Source organism: Mesoplodon mirus (assembly GCF_964341445.2).
Source record: "Mesoplodon mirus genome assembly, chromosome: 14".
NCBI lineage: Eukaryota > Metazoa > Chordata > Mammalia > Artiodactyla > Ziphiidae > Mesoplodon > Mesoplodon mirus.
Window position 1 is genome coordinate 16,364,076 of NC_138990.1, and position 19,774 is coordinate 16,383,849.

The window sequence follows — 19,774 nt, forward strand, 5'->3', positions numbered from 1 at the left end:
TAGCTTACGGACACCTGAAGAGGGTGTCCCAAAAACTAACTGGCAGATAGGATGATCAAACTGTTCTAGGGAATATAAAGTCATGAAATCAAATTAAATGTTTATTTGTGAGAATAAGTCAACACTATAATGACATATGCTTATAATAAAGATTTCCTTGTTATTACATATCAAAGTGACTCATTCATTTTTAACAATGTGTATTCATATTTTATTTATGCTTATAGCCAATAATTAAAAAATTTTTCCAGAGATACAATTCAAATTAGATAAGAAAAACATATTTACTTTCTACAATAAGATTTCAATGGAGATAACTTAATATTTGAATAGTCCAAGCAAAAGTCATTGTTCACTTACTTACCTGTCACCAACATCCCAAAGGTCAGCATATCACTAGCTTCTTAAAAGTAACACAATACAAAAAGGTACACTTTTGACTTGTCATTGTTTTGGTATAAAATATGACCTCCATTCTATTGCTTATATCCAGGTGTGCTGGGGTCCGATATTGTACCCAAAGTATTTGAAAAAAGAAAGCTGACAGAGGATGTGAAGAAAACCAAAACAACTCCCCCCACACACAGGACGGATACGGCCAACAGCAAGGAAACACCAGAGCCTCAAGACACAATAAACATTCATCAGCAATTTAAAGAAAGGTGCGCTTCACTGACTTAAAAGTCCCTCCAGAACAGGAACTTCTTGTAGTTCTAGAAAGAAGGCAAGCACTTACACTGGTAAGTGGAAACACTGTTTTCTTTCAGCTACCTTTTTTTTTTTTTTTCAAATTTCCTCATTGCATGAGTTTCTTTTCTTTTCTTTTAATTTTTTTTAATTAGTTTCTGCTTTATAACAAAGTGAATCAGTCATACATATACATATGTTCCCACATCCCTTCCCTCATGCATCTCCCTCCCTCCCACCCTCCCCATCCCACCCCTCCAGGCGGTCACAAAGCACCGAGCTGATCTCCCTGTGCTCTGCGGCTGCTTCCCACTATCTATCTACCTTACGTTTGGTAGTGTATATATGTCCATGCTACCTTTTTAACTGTTCGTTTACAACATCTGATTCCCTAAGAGTCATCACTTTCACTAAAAACATAAAAGAAGCCTCTTCCACTCGCATAAGAAATTAACTTACTGCATCTTTTTCAGGGTTGCAGACTTTCACCCACAGAATATGGTCCAAGAGCCAATCAATGGGTTTCTCTTTATAGAACATAAATATGAATTCCACAATTAGAGTGAGGTCTGGCGCTTGAAACATTTTACCTGGAAAGATATTCCCAATCAGTAACTATAATAAAGAAGCCAAGCATCAAAATAGCTTAAATGAGTGAAATCCGTACAACAAATACACTAAAGCTTGTGCTTTCAGCTATAAATCACTGTCAACAATTTCCCCACCTGTCTTATCAAAAACCAACTTGCTTTAGCTAAGTCTAGTTGTCACCTGAGTATAAACAGAAGAAGGTACTGAACCCCTAACTTTCTCCATTACAAAATCTATCATACAACCACTAGCACAAAGGATTCAAGAAGCAAGCTGGAGATTTTTCCTTCATGTCTTATTAAAATTCTTCCCATAAAAAAGGAACTTAAGAGGTTTAAGTAAAAAAAAAAAATTTAACTAAATCAATAAAAGCAAAAAACAAGGAGTCCTGATTTTGTCTTCACCGAAACCTTCACAAATAAAGATGTTTTTTGAGTCTTAAATTAAGTTTTCAGATAAATGATCAACAAGATCAAAGCCCCAGCCTCTAATACTTACAGATTTAAAGCATTAGAAGAAGTGAAATGTTACTCTCTGGGGTGTTTTTTAAGATCTATAAATTTCCTTCAACCTTCAACTTTAAACATATTCTCTTTAGTTGGATACTTTAGGAATGTTAATGAAAAAAAACTTTAAAAATAAGTACCCTTACTAGTCCATGAAAGCAACACATGAATACAAATTAATGACTGAACAAGAACTTTATGTACTATGTCAAATACCAGGAATTCCTATTAGAAAACCACTAGTGCAGGACTCTTCTTAAAAGAAACCCAATCTTGCAAGAGCTCTGGGCTTTAAAACAGGAACTCGAAGTGTCTGAGAAGAAGGAACCAGACGTGCTCCCCAGGACAGTGGCTGGCTCTCTGTGGACATGAAAAGCCAGCAGGGCTGCCTTGCAGAACTCCAGAGTAAATATTACCATCTTAGAACTCTCCAAATACTATTTTGGGTTGACTTTCAACATTTTATACACAGAAGTTTACCGAAATTAAATTTTCTCAAAAGCAATCCATTTCCAGAGGAAAAAGACAACTTTAAGGTTAAAAAAAAAATAGTCTAAGATTCTAAGTCACAGTTCTTTCTGAAAAGTAAATAAATCTAAAACTTTTCTTACCAATGAAGCCCAGCTGGGAGAACTCAAGTATCATCCATTCCTCAGAAGAAAGTTGAAGTGCAAAATTTTTTATGGTGTTAAAGTAGTTCTGTTTGACAATAATATCATCTTCAAGCTAAAGAAAGTTGAACAATCATATTAATAAACCAGAAAGAGAAGGAAGATTTAAAGAGGACATTCTTTACTATGGAAAAACTCAAGCACACTTTTATAATGACAATCAAGGAAACAATGGTCAAAAATGATGAAAATATAAAAAATAAATTTTAGGACTTTCCTAGCATTCCAGTGGTTAAGACTCCACGCTCCCAATGCAGGGGGCACGGGTTACATCCCTGGTCAGGGAAGATCCCACATGCCACGTGGTGTGGCCAAAAAATATATAATAATAATAATGATTTTAAAAAAGGAAAAATTATAAAAAATAACTAAAATAAAAATAAATTTTATTAAAAGAAAGCAAGGAAAATAAAATGGCAGATGCACATAGCAAGTCAACAAAACCACTCCCTTACCATGGGAAATAACAAAACCACTCCACTCCTTTGGGTCCTTTTATGGCTCCCAACATGATTTCACATTACCCTGTTTTCTTTTCAAAGGAAAAGAATTTTATAGGCCTTTTAATTTTTTCTTTTTTTTTTTTTTTGCTTTTTACATAATACATGTGACAAGTCAAAAAAAGAAAAAAGCTAGCAGCTCTCCTTCTCTGCCCTCCACCCTGCTAGCAGAAGTGACCAATGTTCAAGGTTGGGTAGTGCACCCACTGGACACCTTCAATATGGGCATGCAGCACAGGTAGATCCATACCTACCTTAAGGTTCCTGCCACCTTTATGTTTTTATTAAAAAGGGATCACATTATGAAACTGGCTTTTTTCTCTTAATATATCATGAATATCTTTCCAGGTTAAAAAGTATGTATTTAAAGCATTCTCTCTAGCAGATTCATACTATTCCCTGGGATTGATGGACAAATCATTCACCTGCTCGCAGGCAGACACCCAGGTTGTTTCTCATTCTTTGTCAATGCAAACAATGCTTACACTTCATATCAGTGCTATTCATTTCTGCAGGATGGGTTCCTAAAAGTTCTCTTTTTATATTTTAAAAGGTATCTTCAAAATACTTAAGAAGCTGTAGCAACTAAGAGTGCCAGTTAACTGCATGTGCTCTGCCATCACCACGTGTGTTACTGGAATGTTTACCAGTTCAACAGGGAGTCGACAGAGACCAGGGATCATGAGTATCTGCAAAGACTTCCTCCCCAAATCTCCCTTCATAAAATTTTAGTCATAAGATGATTTTTTTTACATATACACATTATTTTTAATATTCTTTTCCATGGATGATTTTAACATCATAAGAAAACTCTTTTCTTTTTTTTTTTTTTTTTTTTTTTCACTTTTTTTTTTTTTTTTTTTGGTATGCGGGCCTCTCACTGTTGTGGCCTCTCCCGTTGCGGAGCACAGGCTCCGGACGCGCAGGCCCAGCGGCCACGGCTCACGGGCCCAGCCGCTCCGCGGCATATGGGATCCTCCCAGACCGGGGCACGAACCCGTATCCCCTGCATTGGCAGGCGGACTCTCAACCACTGCGCCACCAGGGAGGCCCAGAAAACTCTTTTCTTAATGACACATTATCATTTCTAGTTATCTGCAAGTAATTTTCACTTATTTTAGTATTTAGATTTGTTCATGTGTTTAAGTCCTATAAGCTTTCTTCCTATCTGTGAAGAAACAGCAGCAATATTTGGAAAGGTACGATTTTGACTCACCCAATATTTACTGAGCTTTGATTATGTTCCAGACACAGTACTAAACCCTGGGAACCCACCAGTGAAGAGAAAAGACAAGTTTTACACCCTCAGAGCTTGTAGGGAAGCCAGAGGGAAAACCAGACAAAGCACAAAGCCCCGCTGGCACCTAACCTTGCTTTCCCAAAGAAGAGATGCCCACACTCACAGGCAAACATTGGTTGTGGACGCCTCAAGGAAAGATGACCCCCAATACCAGGTACTTCCAAGTTTTTCCAATAAGTAGATTAAAAAACAAGCTTGGAATAGAGACGCAGACGTAGGGAACACACGTGTGGACACGTGGGGGGAAGCGGGGGGGGGATGAACTGAGAGATCGGGATTGACATATACACCATGTGTAAAACAGATAGCTAGTGGGAACCTGCTGTATAGCACAGGGAGCTCAGCTCGGTGCTCTGTGGTGACCTGGATGGGTGGGGTGGGGGAGTGTGGGAGGGAATCCAAGAGGGAGGGAATATATGTACACATATAGTTGATTCACTTCGTTGTATAGCAGAAATTAACACAACATTGTAAAGCAACTATACCCCAATTTAAAAAACAAAAACAAGCTTGGGACTGATTTAAATATACAGAAGTGTAGGTGAAATAATTAAATGCCTACTTAAAATTTAGTACACTAAATTTGGTTACCACCAAAAATTTTCATTTTTTATATTAAATTAGAAAAATTGCTTTGTTCCACTCTCACACCTCATCAAACAACTTCACTTTTTAAAAAACTTTTAAAGATAACTGTAGATTCATATGCAGCTATAAAAAATAAGAGACCCAACATACCCCCAATATATATCCTCCAATATAATTACCGCACAATATCATTACCAGGAAACTGACTCTGATACAATTCAACCACATTATTCAAATCTCACCAGTTTCACACGCACTCAGTTGTGTGTAGTTGTGTGTCTGTGTGTTTAGCTCCATGCAATCTTAACACGTGTACGTGTGCAGGAGCACCAGTAGACCAAGGACACAGATCAGTTCCGTCACAGGGACTCTCATGCTACCCTTTACATCCTCAGCCACCTCCCTCCTCTCCCTACTTTTAGCCTCTGGTAACCAAGAGTGTTCTCCATCTCCATAATTTTGTCATTTCAAGAATGCTATATAGGGACCTCCCTGGTGGCGCAGTGGTTAGGAATCTGCCTGCCAATGCAGGGGACACAGGTTCGATCCATGGTCCGGGAACATCCCATATGCCGCGGAGCAACTAAGCTCGTGCACCACAACTGCTGAGCCCACGCGCTCTAGAGCCCACGAGCCACAACTACTAAAGCCCGCAGGCCTAGAGCCCACGAGCCACAACTACTGAAGCCCGCACACCTAGAGCCCGTGCTCCGCAACAAGAGAAGCCACCGCAATGAGAAGCCTACACACCGCAATGAAGAGTAGCCCCCGCTCGCGGCAACTAGAGAAGGCCCAAACGCAGCAATGAAGACCCAATGCAGCCAAAAATAAAATTAATTAATTAGTTAATTAATTTAAAAAAGAATGCTATATAAAGACTGGCTTTTTAAACTGAGCATAATTCCCCTGAGATCTAAGATGTCATGTATCATAGTTCATGTCTTTTCATTATTTGGTACTCCACGGTACGAATGCACCACAGTTTAACCAGTCACCTGCTGAAGAATATATGGGTTGTTTCCAGGGTTTGCTATTATGAATGAAGCTGCTATGAACCTGCACGTACAGGTCTTTTAGTAAACATATGTGCTTCTCTGACATCAATGTTTTATCATGGCAAGAGTCACTTTTTGAAAAATCTAACATATATCCCATTAGTAGTCGCTAGTTTATAGAGAGAAGTTAAAATACAAGTTGTAAAATATTGCTTTTGAAGTATGCAACTGTAGTATCTGAAAGAGGTGGAATATTATATTTACTTTTTTGCTCCAATTTTTTAAATGTACAAGGAGAAGCCAAAAACTAATGGTGGTTACCCATGGGAGAGGGAGAAAACACGGGGATAAAAAGGAGACTTCTGTAAATATATCTTATTTTATATAACTTTTGATTTGGGAATGTTATGTTTTTTACAACTAAAAAGGAAAAAACATCCTAAAAACTGAATATAAATGGAAACAAATGAACCTAGTTTCATATCAGGTTGTCAGTGTGGTCACACAGTATGAAGAATTTTGTCGAGTGACTGTCAAACACGGAATTTTGACTATATATCCATATCAGGATATACTCTTAGGGAGGAAAAAAGGACGAAAAAATTTTAATTGCATTTAGGAGTCTAATGGTTAGCAGTGATACTGGTATTGTTATTTTGAAACCATTCTAGGTATACTATAGAATAAAAGAATTATGTTATTTAATTTTTACTAAAACCAAGACTTTCAATGTAAGAGAAAAGAAATATATGTAAAATTCAAAAAAGTTAAATAAAACTACTATAATCTTACACTTGAATTGGGACTATCAATATAAATGCAATTTTTTTTCTTCTGAGAAATAAAATGTTCTTTTCCTTATTAAAACACCTAGAAGCGGGCTTCCCTGGTGGCGCAGTGGTTGAGAGTCCGCCTGCTGATGCAGGGGACACGGGTTCGTGCCCCAGTCTGGGAGGATCCCACATGACACGGAGTGGCTGGGCCCGTGAGCCATGGCCGCTGAGCCTGCACGTCCGGAGCCTGTGCTCTGCAATGGGAGAGGCCACAACAGTGAGAGGCCCACGTACCGCAAAACAAAAAACAAAAAACAAAAAACACCTAGAAGCAAAGACACAACAGCAATAAGCATCTCAAGCACAGAGACTGTGGTCCTGAAAACCATATACCTCTAAAAAGAACAGGGCTCCCTAGAGAAATGGCTGGTTCTAGATCTGAGATAGGAAATGTTCAGGATGTGCCAGTCAGCAAGGAAATGATCAAAGATTACTGGACTTACATGAAAAGAATAGAAGAGCCAATTTGAAGAGATTCCCACTGGCTTATGATGGGCCAATACAAGCATCAATATGAATAATGCTTGCAAAGATTGAGGCAAACCATATCTCCTTTTAAAAATCCATGAGTTCATAACAACACTCTAAAAATGGTCACCACTGGAGATTGCTATGGTATTAACTATAAAAATTAACTAAGAGAAAGAATCAAGCATTTATTCTTCCCTTCCTTTGTGAACTATTTTTCAAGATAACCGAATGGTTAAGGGAGAGTCCCTTATAGAAGAACTCTACTTATAAGAACATTACAATTCTTAGAATTAGAAAATTACCAGTTGGCAACCTCTAATGAAATAAGCGATCTGGGGGAAAATAATCAATGGAAACTGAAACCATAGGAGGAATGGCTGCTGGGAGCTGTTTAATAAAGGAGAGATGAGACTGACAACCCTACACCCAGTGATTAAATCTCAGCATCACTAAAAGTGGGACAACCTGACAACAAAGTGCATCACTATGTTATAAAGGAAGAACTATGCAGTACCACCTATGAAGTGCCTGCATCATCATACGGTTTTCTAGAAGACTGTCTTCAAGTCCAAGTCATTTGTGATATAGCACTTTATGGAGCCGGGTGTGCTGCTGTAATGGGAAACTTCATTACAAACCACAAGCAAAACACTGGGGCAGCTGACATTTTCTTTTCCCTTTAGATGTACATCTGTGATGACCACAGAGTAACTGCTGTCTCTACTGGCTTTTTTTTTTTTTTTTTTGGCCGCACTGCTTGGCTTGAGGGATCTTAGTTCCCCGACCAGGGATTGAACCTGCACCCTCAGCAGTGAAAGCATGAAGTCCTAACCACTGGACCGCCAGGGAATTCCCTCTATTGCCTTTTTTAAAGTACTCTTTAAAAGTCTTGGGTAGAGGACTTCCCTGGTAGCACAGTGGTTAAGAATCCGCCTGCCAATGCAGGGGATACGGGTTCGAGCCCTGGTCCGGGAAGATTCCACATGCTGCGGAGCAACTAAGCCCACATGCCACAACTACTGAGCCTGTGCTCTACAGCCCGAGAGCCACAACTACTGAGCCCTCATGCCACAACTACTGAAGCCTGCGCACCTAGAGCCCGTGCTCCGCGACAAGAGAAGCCACCGCAATGAGAAGCCTGTGCACTGCAATGAAGAGTAGCCCCTGCTCGCCGCAGCTAGAGAAAGCCCACACGCAGCAACAAAGACCCAACACAGCCAAAATAAATAAATAAATAAAATAAATAAATTTAAAAAAAAAGTCTTGGGTAGGATACACCCCCAACATATGCAATCTTGAAGTCATATCCCTGGGATAATTATGAAGTCTGGATTACAATACTTTGTACATCATAATGAACTCACTGAGAGAATTCTATACATTATGTAAAGACCTGAAGGTAAAGCAACTCCCTCCTTTCTGAGGCATAATTTTTGGGCAAATAGGGTAATTTTAAGAATGTTCAGTGGGGGCTTCCCTGGTGGCACAGTGGTTGAAAGTCTGCCTGTCGATGGAGGGGACACAGGTTCGTGCCCCGGTCCGGGAGGATCCCACATGCCGCGGAGCGGCTGGTCCCGTGAGCCACAGCCGTGGGGCCTGCGCGTCCGGAGCCTGTGCTCTGCAACGGGAGAGGCCACAAAAGTGAGAGGCCCGTGTACCGCAAAAAAAAAAAAAAAAAAAAAGAATGTTCAGTGGATCCATATGTGAAAGACCTGAAAAGCTGGTAGCAATCTTAGTGACCAACAATAAGATCAACGTGATAGCTGAATAATGGTACTTCAAGAAGCAATTAAAAACTATACCAATCTATAATTACTGGCATAATAAAGGTGTCTACAGTATGTTAAATGACAGCAAAACAGGCTTTAAGACAGTACGTACAGTACACTCTTGTTATAAAAAGGGTTGTATTAAATGAGTTAATATGTGAAAAACATAAATTTTAAAGAACAATGCCTGACACATGGTAAGCATGCAATAAATGTTAGTTCATAGCAGCTGTTGTTGTTATAATACATCATATATTGACCCTGCTTAGGGGACGTTTTCCTTACCATCCTCTTTCTTAACCCCCATCCTTTTCTCAAGTTTTAAATATTAACTTTTCCTACACTCCCCCCAAAAGCTTTAAGGTTCCATTAATTCTTCCCTTGGAGGAAAACTGGAAACAAATTTTAAAAGTGATATAGCTACACTTTTAAATTCTCTCTATAAAGTTCTTGACCATAATGTAAATATTTATATATTGGCCCCAGAACAAAGAGCAAGGTTCAACAACCATAATATTTGGTATACATTAAAATAAAATGCTGTGCAATTATTATCTTAAAACTAAAATCAGACTTCTCTAACGTATTTAGAGGAAAGGGACTACCTATATCTAGGACATTGTGTTTTTTTATATGCACAGCTGTTGCATCCTGTTATAGACAATGTTGTACTCTATCATCATTTCCATTTTCCATCCTGTGAACCAAGGAAGGGTTCACGCACACTTGAATGCAGCTGGCCCGAGGTACAGTGTCAAAGGAGACAAAGTCTGCCCTCAAGAAGTCCACCTTCCCATGTGATGCCAGCCTCTTTTCTTCCTTCTTTCCCTCCCCAGCCCCTGCCAACAGCTGCTTCATCATGTCCTTCCTGTTCAGGGCCCAGGGCTGCTTCTTGCCACTCTCATCCAAACATCCACCCAGGAGAGGATCTAATAAACTTTTTATACTGGAAAAAAAATAATTGACAGGCTTTGGGTGCCATATACCTCTCAGGGGTATTTGCATTTTGAACAAGGGGTAAAGACGTTTGGTTAAAGAAGTGAAATTCCAGTGGTGAAATTTAAGCTTAAGTATTAAATGGAGAATGAGGTTTGAAAGAAATAAGAGCTTCCTAGAATCACTTAAGTTGTTGCCTACCTGGCTAACTTAAAACCCTTACCATGATGGACTTACTCTTTTAGCCATGCTGCTAAAAGTTGCACCATTAGAACTAAATGTCAGCTTTATTATCTTCAGTACAAATGAAAATGTATTGAAACGCACAAAACAACTATTTACCATAAGACCACCAAAATAATTATGAACTAAACCAGCAAGTGGAACTGCAGAGCCCATGTTCTCAGTGATGTGATCAACCCTTCTGCTCTGGCATACTGTTATGATCTTATATATTTTAGAGGGTTTATGCTTTCAAAACTTCGTTTTAATGAAAATATACCCTTCATATTACTCTTTCTTTAAAAGTGTGAAAAAAAAAACAAATACACACTTACCTGGATGTAATATGTGCCCTTTTCCTGAGCATACATCATTAGAAAACAATAATCGAGGTTTTGCTTTGTTCTCCATCTGAAATAAAAATTTTCAAAAAAAGTTAGGGACTTCCCTGGTGGCACAGTGGTGAAGAATCCACCTGCCAACGCAGGGGACACAGGTTTTATCCCTGACCCGGGAAGATCCCATATGCAGCTGAGCAACTAAGCCCGTGTGCCACAACTACTGAGCCTGTGCTCTAGAGCCCAAGAGCCACAACTACTGAGCCTGCGTGCCATAACTACTGAGGCCCACACGCCTAGAGCCAGTGCTCCGCAACAAGAGAAGCCAGTGCAATGAGAAGATCGCGCACCACAACGAAGAGTAGCCCCCGCTCGCCACAACTAGAGAAAGTCTGTGTGCAGCAACGAAGACCCAACGCAGCCAAAAAAAAAATAAAAATAAGTTAGGAATCAGACTCAAAGTTAGCAAAATAAGGTTAGATGTATACTATTTTATAATATATAAAATATTTTATAATATATACATATATGCAATATATACATCACATATTGTATATACAATATTATATATATACACAATGTATATTTATGTATTAGAAAGATAGATAGGTAGATAAATAGATGGATGGATATCACACATACAGGATATATCCACTTAGGAGAGAGTGAATGAGAATTCACTCTTCTCTAATGAAGGCTTTATCTAAATATATTCTCAAAAACACTAATCCTCAAGGTGTCCTGAGGAAAAAAGGAATCTAATGTCAAGTAAGTTTGGGAAGGACACATATTCCTCTTCTAGAGACGTATTAGTATATTAGAGGCATTTAAACATTCAGCAGGAAATACATTTGTTGAAAAAAAGTTTTTAATCCAATATTTTCCAAATTTTCTTGACCACAGCCCCCTTTTCCAGTAATATCTTAATGTCTCTAGGAGCTAGTGCTTCACATACAGGTAAAAATGCTTTAAAAACCCAAAACATCATATTAAAATTTACAATATTAGGTCCTTTTGGTGAATTCTTGGCAGTCTACAGAAACACACTGACCAATGTTAAAAAGAGAAGTGGTTTTTCTAAAAGCCAGTTTTAAAAAAAAAGCACACAATAAAAGCTTTGAACCACTAAGTAAACTTCTCCAGAAAATACCTTACCAACTGATATGAATTTAATGGGTCTATCCATAGTTTTTTTCAAACAAATTCAATCCTAAATTTTTAAAATAACATTATATTTATTGAGAGATAATTAACCAATTATAGGGACATATCTGTTTTTGTGACAAATTAACAACTCAAGAAATACAATAAATCTCTTCCCAACACAGTGTTTTTGTCCTTTTTTCTGGTTATAGGCAACCCCAAAATAATGCCAATATCTCTTAGCTTACTTTGTCTTTAATAACAACACAAGGAAAGTTTCTCTTTCAATTTTAGAGATTCAGAGATAAATAAATTCAATTGACTAATGATTTTATTGCAATACAATTCTGCACAAGAGTATTATTGTTTTGATCACTTTTATTGGATCTGTTCTCATTTATGTTACACACAGACATGAGATTTCTATCTGGACTAACTTCTGAGTTATACTGAATATACTCTTAAGAAAAGTTATAACGACACAGAGCAGCACGGTTATAAAATTCATTAGGTTTACCAAATTCAATCTCTCATCAGAAACTCCACAGAATTTCCAATAAAATAATCAAAAAGTCATTAGCTCTCAACTAATTAGCTCAACCCTAAAATGAGTTAAGCTTCGATAAACAAGGATGACATTTCTTACCTATTATACTCACAAGGGTGCACAGGCTTACCTTATTCTTTCTTTAGAATCTCCAAATGTCTCCTTTAAGTTTGTCAAGTCAGGATAATAGCTTTCAGGAGGTGATATTATTTCAACCAAGCCAGAACTGATTTCTTTAGAAAATCTATCATGAGAAAGGTTGGCTGAGTTATTTAAGTTCTGTGGGATTTTATATCTTAATGATCAACTTATATGTATAACATAAAAATACATTTTAAAAAGATCTCTGGTTTTAGCATATTGATAGACAAAGGTAGAGCCACATTATCTTAAACAAGCACCTTTGCTTCTCTTTTGTCTTTCCTTTTAAAGTAAAAGATATGTCTTTTGGGGGCAACAAGAGATACATTTCAATGAAGAAACCCATATCAGGACTAATTTCATGATACTGCTCTTAAAACTACGAAGACAATATTATAAAAACTAATGGTATCTGCAACTTACTAAGCTGTCCATCTGTTACCTGCTATGTGCCCCACTCAAAATAAACTGTTAATAAACCTTTGCAGATTTTTAGACATAGTTTAGCACTGAGGTTTGAAACTGCTACCTGACTAGCTGCCCTGACAGCAGAAATTTTTTTTTCTTGCTAAACAGAGGGTGAAAGATTTAAGTGATCTCATATGACTCTCTGTTCACTGTCTTCAAGATTAAAAATTGTTGTTTGATAGTGTTACATATATATGACATTCAAGTCTTTTCCAAAATGAAATACACCAATGTGTCCCATCAGATAACTTGATATACATACACATACTTTATGATAATATAAAAGACCAATGATAGGTGGTCCAGTGAACACTGAACTCCACAGAAAAAATGAACTGTAAAAGAAGGTGTTTTCTTTTAGCACAAAGCCAAGAGATAGTAGTAAATAGAATATTTTCATTTCCATAATTAAGAAGAACTTACTCTTTCTCCAGGTTGGCTACAACACCATTTACATAATCAATATCTGTCTGGGAGAGAAAAAAACAATTATACAAACATTCATGTTTTTATATTTTTACCTTTATATTTTATTTAACTTTTAATTCTGAACTCAAAATTAATGATTAAAACATTCATTGAAAACATGAAATTTTCAGACAACTTATGGGATTTGCACTTCTGTATTCTACTGTATTGCACTGCTATATATCACTGAGTACTAACTCATACAATAAGCAGATTCTTAAGTTTTTATTGTTTTCAATTGTCTACGTTCAATTCAGTAGAAAAAAGTGAGCACAGAAACTATTTCTACTTCTTCTGCAATATCCAAACTGTAAGTAGTGAATAAATAACAGATGCAGAACGCTATAGGGAAAGATTTTTCCACTTGGAATCATAAAACCCAGGTTCCAGATTTGCCTCTCTAGCTACTGGCCTGTATAATCTAAAGAAAGTCAAGCTCTGAGCCTCAGTTTCCTATCCTATTTAAAGAAAAAGGGGGGGGGGTTGGGAGGAAATAATACCTCAGACACTATGACAGTACATGATAAAGCTATGTAATAAAAAGCAGTGTTATTCTGTATTATTATTTTATTATTAAGCTGATAATGAGAACCCAAGTCAAAAGTACTTTAATCAGTCAGAAAAAAACGTTTATCAAACCTGTAAACTTCTAAATTATACATACAAGTGGAGAGCCAATACTCCCGACCAATTTTAACTACAGTGACAACTTAAAATACTCAACTGTTAGAAGGAATCAATGATATCCCTAGTACAATCTATGTTATAAAGACGGCCAAAACACTTAATACTTGAGGAAGATGAGCTTTATCTTTTTGGTTTGTTTTAACACTGGAAATTACGAAACTACTGAATTATAAAAAGTTGTTTTAGAGGAGGCTTTTTGGAAAAGTAGTTTAACTTTAATTTCTGTTAATTGAAAGTAATTCCTATTTTTATTGTTAAAGATGTAGGAGTGAGACAACTTATTAAGACCATATCCATCAAACTCTTAAAGAACTATGGAAACAACTAGCACACAGCTCAAAACCCTCCGTCCTTCCCCTACGTAAACCCAAGCACATCCTACCATTCATCAGGCTATGATTTTAGAGAACATAATCAAGTCTGGTTTATATAACCTTTAATGAGTTTAGTAATACGTGAAATTCAATTTGATAAGCGTTTATTGAGAGCCAGTGATTTGCCTAGCCAAGGAAACAGGAATACAGTTGAACAAGTCCAGCTCCCCGTCCAGTAAGCTATCCAAGAGGGCGGCTAAGAAGAATAAGCTTATGTGAACATAGATCTATTATGTAATGTATAATAAAATTTATGAAATGCAAGTGATCCATATCTAAAACTACACATAATCCTTATGTTGCATGTTAACTGACGCAACTAGCAAAAGATTCACTTAAGCGACGGTAACTGGTGTCACCATTATATACCAGAAGTGACCCTACCTGGTATCAGCCAAGGGAGTGGTTGTGGGGCTCTTCTGAAGAAAGTAAACATGTAACTAACTGGCCTAGAAACACACAGCCAGGCCAGTCTTTGTCCCCATTCAGGCCGCTCCTTGCCTCTCCCCAACTCTTAAATGTTGCCCATAAGACAGGAAGTCTCTGAGATGTCGGGGGCTTCACTGCTTTAAATTAAAAGAATGCTTTTTCCTGAAATCTTTTTTAAAGGCCTGTGGAGACTTCTTAAAAGGTACTATTTTTGTTTTTACTTCCATTTCTCTAGGAGGTGGGTCAAAAAGGATCTTGCTGTGATTTATGTCCTAGAGTGTTCTGCCTATGTTTTCCTCTAAGAGTTTGATAGTGTCCGGCCTTATATTTAGGTCTTTAATCCATTTTGAGTTTATCTTTGTCTATAGTGTTAGGGAGTGTTCTAATTTCATTCTTTTACGTGTAGCTGTCCAGTTTTCCCAGCACAAAAATTAAAAAATGGGACCTAATGAAACTTAAAAGCTTTTGCACAGCAAAGGAAACCATAAACAAGATGAAAAGACAACCCTCAGAATGGGAGAAAATATTTGCAGATGAAGCAACTGGCAAAGGATTAATCTCCAATATATACAAGCAGCTCATGCAGCTCAATATCAAAAAAAACCAAACAACCCAATCCAAAAATGGGCAGAAGACCTAAATAGACATTTCTCCAAAGAAGATATACAGATTGCCAACAAACACATGAAAGGATGCTCAACATCACTAATCATTAGAGAAATGCAAATCAAAACTACAATGAGATATCATCTCACAATGGTCAGAATGCCATCATCAAAAATTCTACAAACAATCAATGTCGGAGAGGGTGTGGAGAAAAGGGAACACTCTTGCACTGTTGGTGGGAATGTAAATTGATACAGCCACTATGGAGAACAGTATGGAGGTTCCTTAAAAAACTAAAAATAGAACTACCATACGACCCAGCAATCCCACTACTGGGCATATACCCTGAGAAAACCATAATTCAAAAAGAGTCATGTACCACAATGTTCATTGCAGCTCTATTTACAATAGCCAGGACATGGAAGCAACCTAGGTGTCCATCAACAGATGAATGGATAAAGAAGATGTGGCACATATATACAATGGAATATTACTCAGCGATAAAAAGAAACGAAATTGAGTTATTTGTAGTGAGGTGGATGGACCTAGAGTCTGTCATACAGAGTGAAGTAAGTCAGAAAGAGAAAAACAAATACCGTATGCTAACACACATATATGGAATCTAAAAAAAAAAAGTTCTGAAGAACCTAGGGGCAGGACAGGAATAAAGATGCAGACGTAGAGAATGGACTTGAGGACATGGGGATGGGGTAGTGTAAGCTGGGACGAAGTGAGAGTGGCATGGACATATATATACTACCAAATGTAAAATAGATAGCTAGTGGGAAGCAGCCGCATAGCACAGGGAGATCAGCTCCGTGCTTTGTGACCACCCGGTTGGGTGGGATAGGGAGGGTGGGAGGGAGGGAGATGCAAGAGGGAAGAGATATGGGGATATATGTATATGTATAACTGATTCACTTAGTTATAAAGCAGAAACTAACACACCATTGTAAAGCAGTTATACTCCAATAAAGATGTTAAAAAAAAAGGTAATATTGTCCTCCAATTCTGAGAACATATCTGTGAATCTATAAATGAGATATGTATATTCTTAGGGTATGTGAGTGATAATGATTGGGACAGGTGGGAAAAAGAGTAGACATACATAGCAAAAGAAGAAAGAGCATTCCCCCCACTCCCGGAGAAATCAAGCCTTCTTCATGGTTAAGTAAAATTAAATTTTTTAATTAAAACTAAAGGATTTATTAATACATACTGCAACATGGATGAACCTTGAAAACACTATGCTAAGTGAAAGAAGCCAGTCACAAAGGACCACACATTTTATAACTGCACTTATATAAAATGTCCAGTATTTAAAAAATATCTATAGAGACAGAAAGTAGATTAGTGGTTGTCTAGGGCTGGGGGGAGAGCAGTATTAATGGGTAATGGCTAAGGGGTGCAGAAATTTCGCTTTGAGGTGATGAAAATCTTCCAGAAATTGATTAAGATGATGGCTACAGAACTCTGGCTTTAAATAGGTGAGTTGTATGTTATGTGATTCCAAAAAGTGAATAAATAAATAATCAAAAACAAAAACTAAGAGACAGAAAAACGTTAAATGTAAAAAAAAAAAGTATTTCAGATTGTGCATACAGAACTATGGGTCAAGCAGCTTCTCTTAGGGATGTATAAGGAAAAGTTTAAGAAGCATAAAAGCAGGTTCAAGTAAGTCACTAATACTGACACCAATTCATCAGCATAGAGTCATACACACGTAACAATTCATCAACATATACACTTGGCTTAGGAATCAATTTTACCAGTAGTGTATAAATTAGATGAAATGACAGTAATAAATTCCAATCTTTACTCTAAATCAGTAATTTATAAAGTCCAACTGGAAAAGAAATAATTCTTTGCCAAATGTCACGGCAGTCAGGAAACTGAAACAAAGTCATATGATTTCAGGGAAACTTTCAATTAAAATCAATATATAAAATAACACATCACTTTTGAATATGCTATAGCTGTTGTGTTCAGTAATACTGCAAAGAACAAATATGTGAACTAGAAATCTGAGTGAAGATACTTTTATAAATAAATTATAGAAATTTATTTCTAATGGGCCAAAGAATAAAACAGAAAGTTAGAGGCAACCTCCTATGAAAGATAAACAAATGTTACAAATGTCAGAAACTTTAAACAGTTACCAGTTGTAAAACAGTTAGCCAGATGAAAAAGAAGGAAGAAATTTTAAGCACTAGATCAAAAAAGAACATAAAATTAAGAGGACTGAATTTTAAATAACTTGAAGGTAAAAATTGATTTTTAAAAATGTCCTTCATATGTAAATTTACTATCTTCTTTCCAATCATTTCATTCTACAAATGTTTACTTGGTGTCTACACCATAATTGGGGATATTTATATCCGTATCATATTCATATCATCAAGCTCTGAGTTTAGACTAGCAAATAAAATAGACAAGGTCTCTGCCTTGTGAAATTTAAAATTTGTGGAAGATGCAGTCCATAAAGAAAACCAAAATTATATATATATATTTATAACTGAATATTTATTAAGTGCTATATAACTGGTATGCAATAATAGAGAAAAGGAAGCAACCTATTTAAACAGGATAGTCAAAGAAAGTCTGAAGATTTGACATCTGAGCCCAAATCTGATACATATTTCTATTCAAATCGACAAAAATAAACAGAAAATACTAAGAGGAATATTGTAAATTAATTGATATGTTAATTAGGGCTTTGCCTCTGCCCTTAGACAGGGTATGTGCAAGATAATCCACTGGAGTAGATCATAGCGTAAAATTTTCTATTTTGTATATATTTTAGAGGGTATAATATGCTATTATTATACACATGTACAGACTGGGGGGTGCTGCTCAATGCGATGCTGAGCAGGAAAGCTGGGCTTGCACTGCTGTACTGGAAAAGACAAGTCCTGGTGAGACAGGAAGGTTGAATTAGCCAAACAGGCCACCAAGTGGTCACTGGAAATAGGCCATAAAAATAAGGATGGGGCTTCCCTGGTGGCGCAGTGGTTGAGAGTCCGCCTGCCGATGCAGGGGACACGGGTTCATGCCCCGGTCCGGGAAGAGCCCACATGCCGCGGAGCGGCTGGGCTCGTGAGCCATGGCCACTAAACCTGCGCGTCCAGAGCCTGTGCTCTGCAACGGGAGAGGCCACAACAGTGAGAGGCCCGCGTACCGCAAAAAAAAAAAAATAATAATAATAATAAGGATGATATCCACCACCTTTGCTGGTTATCTTCTAAATAACCTCTGATGGCTTTATATCACTCGGTTGATAGCTCTGTTCCAAGTCTTCCCTATCCTTGTTCCTAGGGGCTAAATTTTCTTCTAGTTATGGGTCACTTTTTTGGGGGCTCCTTGGCATTCTGGTTAACAATAACAATTTTTTATTTGATACTGGACATTACAAATGCACACTGCTGAGTGTCTTGATTTTGCTGTCTTCTTTTAGAAAGCGCTGAACTTTATTCCAGCAGGCAGTTATTTGTGGATCAGCTGATCCTTAAAGGCCTCTAAGCTTTGCTGGGGTGGGTTGAGAATAACCACTTCCTTTGTCGTCTCCACTGAACGCCCTGGGTTATCACCAGGGGCTTACTGTTCTGGCCGGTCAACCTCATCCTACGTGAGCAACGGGATATGGTCAGGTTGCAGCTCCCTGATCATCCTTTTTCCAAACCTGTGGAGCTTCACCCTGTGTATGTGGGTCCCCATCCAACAAAGACTCAAAGGCACCATCATTTTCTGTTCAGCGTCTCTGTTCTGGAACTCTGTTCTGCAATTTCCAGCTGCTCTCTTCGGGATTCCCCTTCCTGCAACGTGATCTGGAAATATCTCCAGGCAGAAAGTTGGGACAATCGTGGTGCTCATTTCTCTCTCTCAGGGAATCACATCCTGCACAGCCTGCTGTCCACTGTCTGAGAACAACTGGATTGTATATTTTGTCTAGCTTTTTAGTTGCTTATAGCACGAAGGTAAGCCCAGTCCTTATTAACTCCATCATGGCTGGAAGCAGACGTCATTTTTATATAATAAAGAACCAATGAGAATTCCAAAAATTCCAAGAATTCCAAAAAGAGAATGTGTACAAGTGACAAATCAAAAGGACTAAAATGACAGGCCTGTGCCAGAATGGAGCTGGCAGCTCATAATAAATTTTGTTTCCCTAGGGGTCCAAGGAAAAGCTATTCCTATACACCTAGTGCTTGGTTTTAAGGTTCTTTAAATCCAGTGCAGATGTACCAACAGAGGCTAACAAATACCACAGTTAGCTTGTAGTTTCTAAAATAGTCAAGCTGTTCAAAGATAAAAGTAAGAAAGCGGAAGTTAAAAGGATTCACAAGAGAAAAAAAGAAACCTACTTCTTCATTTTCAATATATCTCTCATAGCCTTTCTTCCTTTCCTTCTCCTAACAGTCGGCTGATGCTACAGCAACAGTTCTCAAACTTTTGTGATCAGAACCCATTCAATTCAAAATATGTTCCTAGTTTGATGACTTCTCAC

General features: G+C 37.6%; 1 protein-coding gene across 2 annotated transcripts in view; it reads right to left on the reverse strand.

The window, feature by feature from the left end:
* MGAT4A (alpha-1,3-mannosyl-glycoprotein 4-beta-N-acetylglucosaminyltransferase A) overlaps window positions 1-19,774 on the reverse strand; it is a 111,203-nt gene that overhangs the window by 13,276 nt on the left and 78,153 nt on the right. For both annotated transcript variants that reach the window (XM_082643271.1, XM_082643272.1), the window contains 5 exons: window positions 13,130-13,176; window positions 12,228-12,341; window positions 10,405-10,480; window positions 2,396-2,510; window positions 1,147-1,277 (listed from right to left, as the gene is read on the reverse strand). In XM_082643271.1, coding sequence (XP_082499397.1) covers window positions 1,147-1,277; window positions 2,396-2,510; window positions 10,405-10,480; window positions 12,228-12,341; window positions 13,130-13,176 — 483 coding nt within the window. The remainder of the gene's footprint in view (window positions 1-1,146; window positions 1,278-2,395; window positions 2,511-10,404; window positions 10,481-12,227; window positions 12,342-13,129; window positions 13,177-19,774) is intronic.